The 12,349-nt window shown below is 42.4% G+C and overlaps 1 protein-coding gene across 2 annotated transcripts in view; it reads right to left on the minus strand.

Annotated features, from left to right (window-relative positions):
- Nucleotides 1–378: 378 nt before the first annotated feature.
- The window catches only part of ABCC3 (ATP binding cassette subfamily C member 3), a 47,601-nt gene continuing 35,630 nt past the window's right edge, over nt 379–12,349 (minus strand). For both annotated transcript variants that reach the window (XM_021555012.3, XM_085556801.1), the window contains 13 exons: nt 12,116–12,299; nt 11,128–11,233; nt 10,300–10,453; nt 8,669–8,876; nt 7,585–7,895; nt 6,653–6,852; nt 6,427–6,553; nt 5,377–5,478; nt 4,286–4,432; nt 3,198–3,356; nt 2,663–2,829; nt 1,442–1,636; nt 379–801 (listed from right to left, as the gene is read on the minus strand). In XM_021555012.3, coding sequence (XP_021410687.3) covers nt 693–801; nt 1,442–1,636; nt 2,663–2,829; nt 3,198–3,356; nt 4,286–4,432; nt 5,377–5,478; nt 6,427–6,553; nt 6,653–6,852; nt 7,585–7,895; nt 8,669–8,876; nt 10,300–10,453; nt 11,128–11,233; nt 12,116–12,299 — 2,169 coding nt within the window. In that variant the 3' untranslated portion in view covers nt 379–692. The remainder of the gene's footprint in view (nt 802–1,441; nt 1,637–2,662; nt 2,830–3,197; nt 3,357–4,285; nt 4,433–5,376; nt 5,479–6,426; nt 6,554–6,652; nt 6,853–7,584; nt 7,896–8,668; nt 8,877–10,299; nt 10,454–11,127; nt 11,234–12,115; nt 12,300–12,349) is intronic.

A 12,349-nucleotide genomic window follows, 5' to 3' on the forward strand; every position in this document is an offset into this window, starting at 1 on the left:
CTTCCTACCCAAAGACATCCAGCAAACTTCTGATACCCCTGGTCCAATCATGTCCCTGTAAGCTTGAGTGGGGTCTACTGAACTGGAAAAAATCTGTGTAGTTAATGTTTTATATGAAGCCATTTGTAGGTTTAGCTTTAAATACATGTTGCTCCTTAGGCTGAAGAGGAATTTTATAATGCTGAAGTTGCCTTGGACAGGGATCCTAAAGGTCTCAGGACTCCCTTGTCCTGGGGGAAATATTGAAAGGAACAGGTTGGAACCACTCAGAGATTACACAGTATTTCACTGTTACTCAGCTGAGTCAGCTTAATTGGGCCTGTCTTTTTACTTCAAATCCTATGAATCCTTATGCAGAAAACACACAACTCAGGTGTATTTTGTACCATTAATATAATTTACTAATTACAAACCTGAATGCAGTACATAATTGTGCTGTGTATATTTTCTTGGCAGAATATTTGTCGTTCTTTGGGAAAAAAAAACATGTAATAAAATACTTTATGTATATAGAAAATATTTAAAAATGTAAAATTCACTTCTTGGTCCTTATAATTGTAAAATACTTTGTTCACAAGTTGAGTGTACTACAAAAACTGTTTTGTAAATTACAGTACATTCACAAGTCACTTTTGTGGCAAGTCAGGAATATTAAAAAAAATCACCAAACCAAAACCCAAGGGATCTTCTCATCATGCCAGTCCAGCATCTTTGGCCATACTGTAGAAAATACCCTTTGCTGCTATAAGGTTTGCAGGTGTGTCAAATTCAGCTATGGTCCCGTTGTCTAGAACAAGAACCCTGCACAAAACAAAAGATGGTGTGGGGGGGAAAGATGTGTCAGAAAATTCCTCACAAGGAATGTGGTACCTGTTTGTGTCACAAAGCAAACTTCTCTAATCTTTTCCTTGTTTTTGTTTTCCACAATTATTTTCGCCTGTTAAAACACAACAGATGATAAACATTCTTCCTGAGCTCCTGCTTGACTAAAAAAGTTACAGGACAGTCACTGTCTCCAGGGGCAAGAAGAGGGGAAAAAAAGCATCTGGAACTGAAACTACAGTTCCAGAAAACCAAGGAGGTAAAAGCGCATGAAGAATACTAATATATTTTCAAGTAATTAAAATGGCATGCTGTTAGTGAAGAAGTTACAGCAGCTGCTGGTTTAACAAGGCTTCATAAGCTTCCAGACAGTGCCAGGAGTGTCCCTGGGCAGTGTCCCCTGCACAGATCTGGTTTTTGAATATAGAACCTGTTTCCTCTGCCAACAGAGGCAAAGTCAGGGCTGGAAATTCTGGGATAATATAGCGCATCCTTGCCTACAACACTGCCCAACAAGAGAAGCAGTGTTCATGTCTAGAGAAAAACCAGACCCCTCCGAGTGCTGCTTCACATCCCCAGCAAACCCAGGAGCCCTCCACGTGCTACTGAGAGATTTTACCTGGTGTAATCCATGATTGTGTTCAGCCTGTGGGCAATGGTCAGCACCGTGCAGTCCACGAACTGTGTCCGGATGGTCATCTGGATGAGGTCGTCTGTCTCCAGGTCGATGGCGGCCGTGGCTTCATCCAGGATCAGGATCCTGGTTTTGCGCAGGAGAGCTCTGGCCAGGCACACGAGCTGCCTCTGGCCAACACTGCAAGCACAGACAGCCTTTCACTGTCCCCAGGTCCCCCGCTGCTCACAGCCACTTGTGCTCAGCAGGTCTCTCACCGTGTCACCCAAAAAACCCTGAAGTATTTCGCAAGCTGTCTGTTCTGTCAGCCCCACAGCTCACCCATGCAGGCTGCAGCCTGCCTACACTAACAATGATAGGATCACTCACTGCCTGGCCCTGTGCTGGCAGAGCCACCAAATGTGCCTTTTATCACTCTGACAAAAGCCAGGGCAGCTAATGACAACATTTCTGCCCAAGCTTTCAGAAACACAGTTCTCATAACACTGAGCATATGCAAACTTAGGAAAAAGAAAATGAAAATAAAGTGTTATGAGTCCTTTCTACCTTAAAAAATAAAATAGTTCTTTCTACCATAAAAATTAAAATATATACATATATATGAGCAACCTTTCTACCATAAAAAATAAAATATATACATATATATGAGCAACCCAGACTTCCTCTCCTGCCACAAACATAGCCCAGACTCAGTCTTTGAGTGTCTGCAGCACGAGGAAGGAGCTGAACATTCATCACATTCACGGCAATCTGGTAACACCACAGCCTCAGAAGTCAAAGAAGCATATCAGAACATGGCATTTTATCATCCCCAGTCATGTCTTCATGGGCCTTTCAAATAGTAATGGAAAATAAATATTGCTAAAGTGTCAGGCAGAGAACTCTTACTCAGCACAGCAGTGATGTTATCATGGCATTTCCCTTCCTACCAAAACGTGTTTAAGGGGCTGCCTGTCCCTAATATCCTGTCATTCTAAAACTTCTTTCTGACAAGATGGGATTAGTTGGTTTGGGAGAAGAATCAGATAATTTGAGGCAGAGGCAGAAGAGGAGGCAAATCTTTGAACACTGGTGGCTTTCTTGGGACAGAAACAGATGACCGAATCATTTCAGATATGACAGACCAGTGTCAGCCTGTGCTCAGGTGTCACCCACTGTCACAGCTGGATGGCAGCTCAGTGTATTTCTAGTCCAAGCCTTCCTTACCTAAGATTCTCTCCACCCTCTGAGCACTCATAGTCCAGCATGGATGGCTGACTGCTGACGAACCTCTTCAAATGAGACAGTTCAAGTGCTTTCCATATTTCTTCATCTGAATATTTATTAAATGGATCCAGGTTCATCCTCAGTGTTCCAGAAAAGAGAACAGGATCCTGGATATAAAACCAATTCTCATTAGACAAGTGCTCTGGTTGTTTTAAGTACAGATACTATGGGCTGCTGCTTCGAGGTGTCCATTGCATTGCAGGTAGGCTACCTCCCAAACCCATCCTCTCTGAAAATACATTACATTATGCAGTCCAAACTCAACTTACAGCTCTAAAGATGGTTTATCCTAAATCTTTTTTTATCACTCAGTTTATAAGGTGGCAGGATGGAACCAGTTAAAGTATAAATAGTTTGTTTTTCTGAAACAATTTTCTGAGTGTAACAAAGCATTTTCCTCTTTGGATAAACCATTATTTATGGTTTGTTAAGCTGCTAGAAAACAGTCCTTCGTTGTGACACACAGAAACAGTACCTGAGGAATAATTGTTAGCCTCGATCGAAGGTCATGGAGACCAATTTCTGAAATTTTCACGCCATCAATTTTAATTTCCCCTTTTACAGCTTCCAGGATCCTAAAGAGGCAGAGGGTCATGGAGGACTTCCCTGCACCAGTTCTGCCAACAATTCCAATCTACAACAAATTGCAGGTTTAACAACAAAGCACATAGTTAAGAAGAAAACAACACCCAACAAAAAACTCCCAAACAACCCTCCAAGATTATTCTAAGAGGTTTCACTGAAGATATGAATCTAAGAAAGAATGTCCCATCCTTCCCTACAAACCCTGGGTACACTGTAATGTACTTACTGCCATTCATGTAATTGGAATGATAGTCCATATAAATATCATGTCATGAATACAATGAATAACAAAGGCCTAGAGCCATCCTACATAACTTTGGGTGATTTGGAACACCCATGGTAGGTGCAGTCACTCAAGGACAAGAAATACAGGCTCTCTAAGGGCAATTCCTACTTCATGGTAAGCATGTGTATTTCCATGCCAGAAGGATGCTGTCATCCTGTCTGCTTAGAATAAGGGCAGTTCTGGTTTTTAGCAACAGCCTGTTCAGGAAAGGACTTTCCCATGCTAATTATTCTGTCTCCATCAGGCAAACCTCAGAACTTTTCATCAAAGCATGAAGAAATGAATCTCCCAGAATAAAGACAATTTCCTGATTAAGGAAGCAAAGAATGTAATTTCCTTCCACGCCAAAAAATTTCACAGGGGAAGTCAAAGAGCAGAAAAAAAATGGAATTCCTTCTCCCATCTGCACTGCTTCAGAAAAGAATTCTTGTCACTGAATTTTTGTCACTTGCGTTGGCGCCTCCTACGTGGTGTATGGGAGCCTGTTGCCAAATGAACTGGAAAGTCCAGAAAGTCCCACACAATTCCCTCTACTGCTTTCCAGCCAGGAGGATGCTGGCACATGGACAGCACAGGTGTCACTGCTGGCTCCTGCACTGGCATCAGTGTTCCTCTAGACCCTCTCCTCTACTCCACAGCTGTCACTGGAGACCCAGAGCAAAGTTCTAGCAGACATACAGCTGGGAACTCACCTTTTCCCCACCGTGCACTTGGAGGTTTAGATCCTTCAGCACCAGATCTAGGCCCTTCCTGTACCTCACTGAATAATTCACAAACTCCAGGTCTCCCTTGGATGGCCAGTTTTCTGGGGGTCTCTTGCCCTCAATAATCCAGGGAGCCTGAGGAAAACAGAAGTCAGAAATGCCTCACATAGGTTTGAGAAAAAATAATTCAAGCTCAGATAAAAGCATTTTATCTGATAAATGAAATCTCCATGATCAAATAAATTTATAATAATGGGGAAAAAACACTGGGTCCTAAGTATCCATCCATTTATCTTTGTTGTGAAGTTAACAAGAAAAAACTCTGAGCACAGAGGGCTGAATCCTCAATGGATATGAATATTTTCCCATCAACTTTAACAGAACACTGACAGTTTTCTGCCAGCTCAAGCTCTGGTTTGTAACACATATCACACATCTTGTCTATCTACCTTTTTTGTTCTAGATTAAATATTTGATCTCCAGAACTGTTTACTGCAGCTCTCCTCCATTTCTTAATTCTTAGTATGCACACAGGACTAACAAACCAGTGTGTCAGAGAGCAGCTTTCCTGGCACAGCTCCACCTGCCAGCTTCAGAAGCCTCTGGCAGCAAAGACGGGCAACTGGATGATTTCCTGGATTAGCAGTACAGCTTCCTAGGGATGTTTTCTCATGGGAGCTGAGGACTGATTAAGTTGATTAAATAGAAGTACTATTGAAAACATGTGTAAGACTTGATGATTGTACTGCAGCTCTGACCATGGCACCAGCCGTGCAGGTGAGACTGTGATCAAACACTTCAAACACAAAGGGACCAATATTCTGATGTGGAACTCATCTCCTGTGCTACAGCCACTCACAGCAGCAGAAAATGAGATGCTAAGCACAGGCTGCATGACAGCAATAATAATTTGGAGCTGTGATAGAAAAAATTACAGTTCAGAGCATGACATTTGTTCAGGTTAAATGATAACTCTCAGAGCAGGAACCATCTCTCAAGAGCCTCAAGAAAGAACACGCAAATGTGTGCATTAAAATTTTCATCCTGCTGCTGAGCATGCTGGACTCGTGGTAGCTGACCTCAGTTTCAGTTTCTGAATACTCTTTTATTCTTTCCACAGCCACAATATTAGTTTCAAGATCAGAAGTCATTCGGACCATCCAATTCAGAGACAAGGTCACCTTGGGGAAGACAAGGAACAAAATATTACCCACAGAGGATTAATACATACAATAAAAAAACACACAACAAAAACAAACAAAACAAAATAAAACTTCAAAACAAACAACCCCCCCAAATCAAAACAACCCCCCAAAACCAACAACCCCCCTCAAAACAAAAACCCAGCATGAACAGAACACTAAACCCTCCCCCAAAAAAGCCACAGAAAAAGCTAAGCCCAAAAAACCAACAACAGCAGACACTGCTATTAAGACATCGATTCACATTAATGATACAAATGAAACAATTACCTTTGCATTAATGTTAAAACAGTTACTGGGACAAGAAATATACATTATCAAGTGTTTACATGAAGAAGATTATGATGGTGCTTCTTGCTGATTTAACACTTGGCCCTCTCAAAAAAAGTTGGAAGGAAGTCATTCCCCAAATCATGTGTTTCACTGGAAAACTGCTAACAGCAACTTTGCACACTCAAGCTATCTAAAATGCTTCTGGCAAGAGTGAGGCCATTAAATCTGCTACATTCTCCACAGCCTGGGTCACTACAGTTTGCCTTGTCTAATTATAAATCCGACTGATCTGCCTGTAATTACCTGGACACACCAATGTGCTGCACAGCAGGATTGATGTACAACACATTGAGCCACCTGTTCCAATGGTCTGTTCTTGATGTTCTGGCACTTCCTGGGTTTCCCATGTGCCACCCCTGAGGGTACTGAGGTGCAGCACAGCCTTGATGCTCCCAAAGTGCCCTGAGATCCTCCTTCATGTCAGCTTGCTGGTCATGTCAGCACCCAGTGTGAATCTCTGTTTTCCAAACATCTCACTACTCATTTTAATTATTTCCTTATTAACACCAGCTTTAGCAAGCACTTAGATTATTGCTAATGTATCCACATCATCTCCAAAAATGTAAACCCCTCCAATAAAGCTGTAACATGTACCTGTAATGCGTAGGACACTGACAGTCCCACCAGGCCAGCATTCAGGCTGTTCCTACCAATCACAGCAAAAAGGGCAGCAAAAAGGACAATGCAGTTCCCCACAAACTCAACTCGGATGCCCAGCCACCTGGGAAGAATGCAGGGGTAAGCAGTGTAGGAAAAAGTTGTCTGGGACCAATTTTGCAAACAGGGTTATCTAAATGGAAACAAGAAATTTATGTTTTACCTGTTTGACACTATGCCAGGATAGTAACTCTTCTGATTTTCATCTACCTTGGAATCACTGATGTCCACGAAGGCCTTCACCCTCCTGTAGGCTCTGATGACACTGGCCCCTGACACAGTCTCTGAGAAGTGGGAGTAGATAGGGGATCTGCTCACAGACTCCAGGCGCTTCAGCTGCCGCGAGGTCGCGACATAGAATCGCTGCCATTATTCACAGGAAATGGAAAGGTTCATGAAATACTTTCACTTTTTTTTTAAATTAACAGTGAAGAATTTCTTAGGTTAAGGATTTAAAGGAGATTGCTACTAATACACTTCAACCTTCTAAAATATTGTCTAAAATTAAGAAGAATATCAAGAAAGTTACTGTTATATCATTCCACAAAAGAGTATTGGGTAACTGCAATTTCTATAGACTGAAAGTTGAATTTATTATTGTCCCTTCAAATTTAGTTAATATAATCTGGCAGAATGAATCCATTTGTAGGAGCCTCATTTTCCAAGAAAACAAATTGTGCACTTGTGCCTCCATTATCAGGTCTCTATGTACAGTTTGTAAAATAAGCTTGATTATTGCTCAGAAATCAATAAAATTGATGCTTTCTATTTTCAACGTTTTAATTCCTCACTACCTTGAAAATTTATCAGTATGTCAAATATATCCACACTTTAATATATTGACATGCATTGCAGTGCTGGCTCTGGCAGTAAGCTTACTTTTTATTACTTAAAAGCTAAGAAAATTTATGTCTATCTATTTCATGGCCACATCTTGCTGACATTTCTTTTTCTGAGAAAAGTAAATAATGTTTTGTTTATATAAACACATAGCTATTTCAGGTATTTCCATTTTCCCCCCAAATCAATGCTGTTTTCCCTAAAAAGAAAAGGAATGGAACAATTGCAATAGCCGTCACACATTTTTCCAGTTACCTGAACAAAGAAATAGAGAATTGCCAGTGGGATTATAACCACGGCGAAGAGCGGAGTGCTGGCTATGATAACGATCATGGTGGACAAGGAGGTGAAGAATGTCCCCAAGAACATGAGGATGGTGGGTGGGATGACCTCATCGATGACGTAGATGTCCTTGGAGAAGCGGTTGATGACGCGCCCGGTCGGGGTGGTGTCGTAGAAGGACTGTGGGGTGTGGAATTTGTTCTCCAGCAGCGCAGCATGGAGGGTCCGGGCAGCATTGATGCCCCCCAAGGCCAGGGTGAAGGAGCAGATCAGCACTATGAGCCCTGGCAGGTGAGGAGCAGGTGTGTTATCCCATGATGTCCACGATTCACAGCTCCCCGACCCTTGGCAGATCCTGTTGTGCTCCAAGCTTGTTTTGCTTCACTTTATTCCCTGCCCACCCTCTCTTCACACAGCATCCCTCTCTCCCACATCAGCACTGCATCCACTGCTGCCTAAGGCACAGGAACATCCACAGGATTCACCATCCTCTCTATGGAAAACAGACACACAACCATCTCCCCACTGTTTTCCACAATCCTCCATGATGTCCTGATGCTACAACTTCATTCCAACCCTTCATCCTCTTCTGCACTGAATTTTTCATGTTTTCTTCCCAACTTGCCTCTCAAGCTTCCACATCACCTGTTCAACCCCCCCAAGGGCTTCACAGCAAAACTGGAAGTGTTGAGCTGAGCTCAGACTGTGTAGCTCCAGGTTACACGAGTTCCCTTGCTTAGGACAGGAGCTGGGGGGCAATTTTCATAGAATTATAGAACCACAGAATGGTTTGGGTTGGAAGGGGCTTTTAAGATCACCCAGTTCCAACCCTACCACCACTATCCCAGGCTGCTCAGATTTCCATCCAACTTGGCCTTGGGTACTTCCAGGGATGGGGCATCCACAGCATCTCTGGGCACTCTGTGCCAGGGCTTCACCTCCAGTACAGTAAATAATTTCTTCCTAATATATGATCTAAACCTACCATCTGCCATGGCTTTCTGACCTAATACTTCATTCCAAAACATTGGGACATGATGATTTTAGCTGCCCTCACCTTGCAAGAGGCCCAGGGCAGCGTAGACCCCAATTCTCATGGCTGTGTTGTGCTGAGTCCCATTTACCACTGGCTCGTTGGTCCAGTCACTGAGCCACACGTTGGCCCCGATGGCAGCAGCATTTTGACAGCAATACAGGAAACAGATCACCAAAGAAATGACAGGGCTGACAGCCTTCATGTACTGCCAGAACACTGTCAGCTTTACCTGCAAAATCACACAGTAAAGCTGGTTTGCACAACCCACACAAGAAGGAGTTTAGAGAGAATTATGAGTTAGAAAAATTCTTTGTGAGAAGAACTGCTGACAAAAACTTTAACACACTCTGACACCAGCCTAACTCAAAACTACATGAACTACTAAACACCACAGAGAAAGGGAGCTCAGGCAGATGAAACTGTCACGATGATGGCTTTCAAAAAAGTCTGAAATATCTCTGAAAAACTCTTCTCCTCCATGTTGAGGATTGGTATTTCATTACTTTTGTGGGGTTTTAGTTTTTAAGACTATGCCAGAGGGCAGAGATAAAAAAAATGAAAGAAAGAAGCCAGAACTAATAGCAGCAAAAGACAGGTAATAAGAATAGGAGCCAAGATTTTCAGGAAGTAGAAGCAACTTGGCAGCAGTATCGTACTCAAGACAACTTTAAATGGCCTATTTAAGGAGAAGTGTTGAACATGCCTCCACTCTGTCTTCACAACAACTTAAATGAGGTACCAAATGCAAATGCACTCCAACAAGAACATAAACAGATGATGTTTATGGCAATAAGTAAAGATGCTGTCTCTAAGGCAGTGCAAAAAGGCAGAAGCAAAAAGAGACAGAGACTCGGGACAAAACTCAGTCCTTAGAAAAAAGCGTAAGGAGGAATAATTAAAAGAACAAGTGTTATTGATTAGTGACTTCGAAGGCTTTTTAAATAACCCACAGAAAAAGCATGTCTGTGCCATGGACCATGTACATCAGACTAAACAGGACACACTGAGACTTCTGAAGTGGAGGGAAGGGGCTTTTTTTTTAATCAAACCTCCCTGCTTCTCTTCCATCTCCTGCTCCTCTCTGTTCCTTTCTTTTACTGATTACTGTTGTGTTCCCATCTTCTATTTTTTCTTGCTCCCATTTCTCTCCCTGGTCCTGCTCAGGAGGAATACAGCCCCTTTGTACCTACAAGCACAATGTGCTCTGTGCTTGGGTTGGGAGGTATTTAGGCAGAGCAGCCTCCCTGGCACCCAGAGGCAGCTGGTTCGTGTAACCCAGTGCTGCAGCTGGACTCAGCAGCAGCCAAACAGTTTAAAAACCAGCAGTGCTGAAAGCTCTGCGAGGCAAAGGCAGAGCTGATGGAATGCAGGGCTCTGCAGTATTGGGTGACCGTGGAGGGAACTGGAAGAGATTTTTTTTTCCCCTTTTTTCTGTTCTCCAAAGGATATAGGGATAGCTAGGTGCCAAAATCTCTGCCAAAATCCCTAATCTGAATGATCACTGGCCATCAGATTAATGCCTAAGGCCTGCAGTTGTGATTTATACACAAGTTTAACAGAACTGGATCTAATGTTAAAATAAAGGGGATTTTTTTTTTTTTTAATAGGAAAAAAAAAAAGGTAGAAAAGGGGAGAGGGGAATCAAACCATACCGTGCCTGTTTCAGTGGTTTCAGCCTGAATAAGTTTCTCATTAGCAATTTTTCTTGGAAGAGGAGGCTCTGCTGGCTTCTTCTCACAGACTCTTCGTTTTGTTGACATTTTGTTGGGACATTCTCCTCCCTCAGAAGACACGACACTAAGTTGCCTAGTTAAAACAAAAGAGTCATTAGGAGAAAAAGGGCATATTGTGGCAGTGCTAAGGCAAGGCTGAGATGTAGTGGATTTGATTTATTCCCAGCTCTTCCACTAAGTTCCCCTGCCAGCCTCACTCACAGCTGTGGGAGCTTCTACCACTTCTCTGTATGTTCAGGGATGCCAGAAATACAGGATCTAAGAAAGGCTGTGGCAGAGCCTGAGCTCTTTAGGAAAGGCATTTAGAGGCTTCATGGCAAGGCAGATATTTCAAACTAAACCCTGAGCTTCTCTGTTTTCATATCAGCAGTAACTGGACAGCACCTATGGGTATGATTATAAAAACCTTCAAAGATTTCCAAGGCTCCCAATGAAAAGGTGCAATGCAAGGAATTTATTTTTCACACATCTGGCAGCAGTTCACCATTGTGTGGGTAAATACACACGGTGTTACCTGAGAACCACAGAGCTGCTTTTAGAAATTAGTTCAGTCCAGATTGAAGACTGAAGAAATAGATGTTTGATCTTGTGTGTTTACATTTATTTTTAGAAGGATACTAAACCAATTTATTTACAAGAGGAAATTGAGGAAACTGAAGCCCAGATGGAGAAGCAGAATGTTATTGACATCTGAAAGATGTTTTTTACCCCAGACACAGCCTAGAAAAGCAAGGACCTCGTGCTTACCTAAGAAACTGTTTGCGGACCTCGTTTGTCACGGGCTCGTTATCGGCCAGGTCTGTGTGGATGCTCAGGGTGTCTTCAGCCAGCAGCACTTCCTCCTCCTCCAGCACTGCAAGACAAGCTCACACCTCAATTTTCTGCCACAGGAAAGCACAGAGAAAGGTGGCTATACAAAATAAGAGCCATGAGAACAAATCCCCTGCAGGAAAATCACAGTGCAAAAGCTCCCCCCCAGCTTTGTGTATATCCTTCCTGTGCATCACTTCTAAGGAAATTGCAAAGATCTTGTGAGGCAGGTTAGCTGTCAAATGCATTTGTATCACGTCTCTTTAACCCATCGGAATGCCAGGCTATTGTCTGTGTTAAAAGTTGGTTCTAGCACTTATTGGGCACATTCTAGGCATAATCCTGGGCTGGGGGAGTCACTTCAGGAGTCCTGCAAGCCTCTGCTGTGGCTGGAAGGTCATGCTCCTCTACAGCAGCAGTGCTGTATTAATAGATCATGGGAACTATCACACATGAATGGGAAACATCCACATGAATGCTTTTATCTTGCATCATTTTGTCAGAATCAAACCAAGCTGAAAAGCAACCCAAAATTAAAATGTCATTTGTACTTTGCTACATGAAAAATACCCCGATCACACATAAAGAGAAAACACACCAGACTCTGGGTAGCCCCTTTGATAGCAAGCCCAGTTTATTCTTGTGTCTTCTTGCTGAGCTTGACCTTTCTATATCTAAAATAAATTCCCAAGTTTAAAATAATTTCTAAGACAAGAATTGCTTTTTTCTAGGACAAACCACATGAAATTTTGAAAGAAATTTGTGAAAAGATTTCTCAGTAATACAGACCTGGCCACAGACAATAATTTTCATGGTAGTACAGAAAGGCAAATGCCATGAAGAACCAGGGGACACTTTACAGAGAAAATATCTGTAATCTTGTTGACAGAAGAAGACATGTTTTAAGAAAAAAATAATACTGTACTTGTTGGTTCATCCTCTTCAATGTCTTCATCCAGTGCATAATTCCGGAGGAATTCTGCAAAGGCCTTGTTTTGTTTCAGAAGCTCTTGGTAAGATCCCATTTCAGAGATTTTGCCATCTACCAGGACAATTATGTGGTCTACTTGAGGTAGGAAGCTAATGCCATGGGTTACCAGGATTCGGGTCTGGATAAGGAAAAGGAAAAAAATGCATGTTTGTGTGTCAGTCATTTGCT

The sequence above is a fragment of the Lonchura striata genome, chromosome 18, assembly GCF_050655825.1.
Source record: "Lonchura striata isolate lonStrDom1 chromosome 18, ASM5065582v1, whole genome shotgun sequence".
Lineage (NCBI taxonomy): Eukaryota > Metazoa > Chordata > Aves > Passeriformes > Estrildidae > Lonchura > Lonchura striata.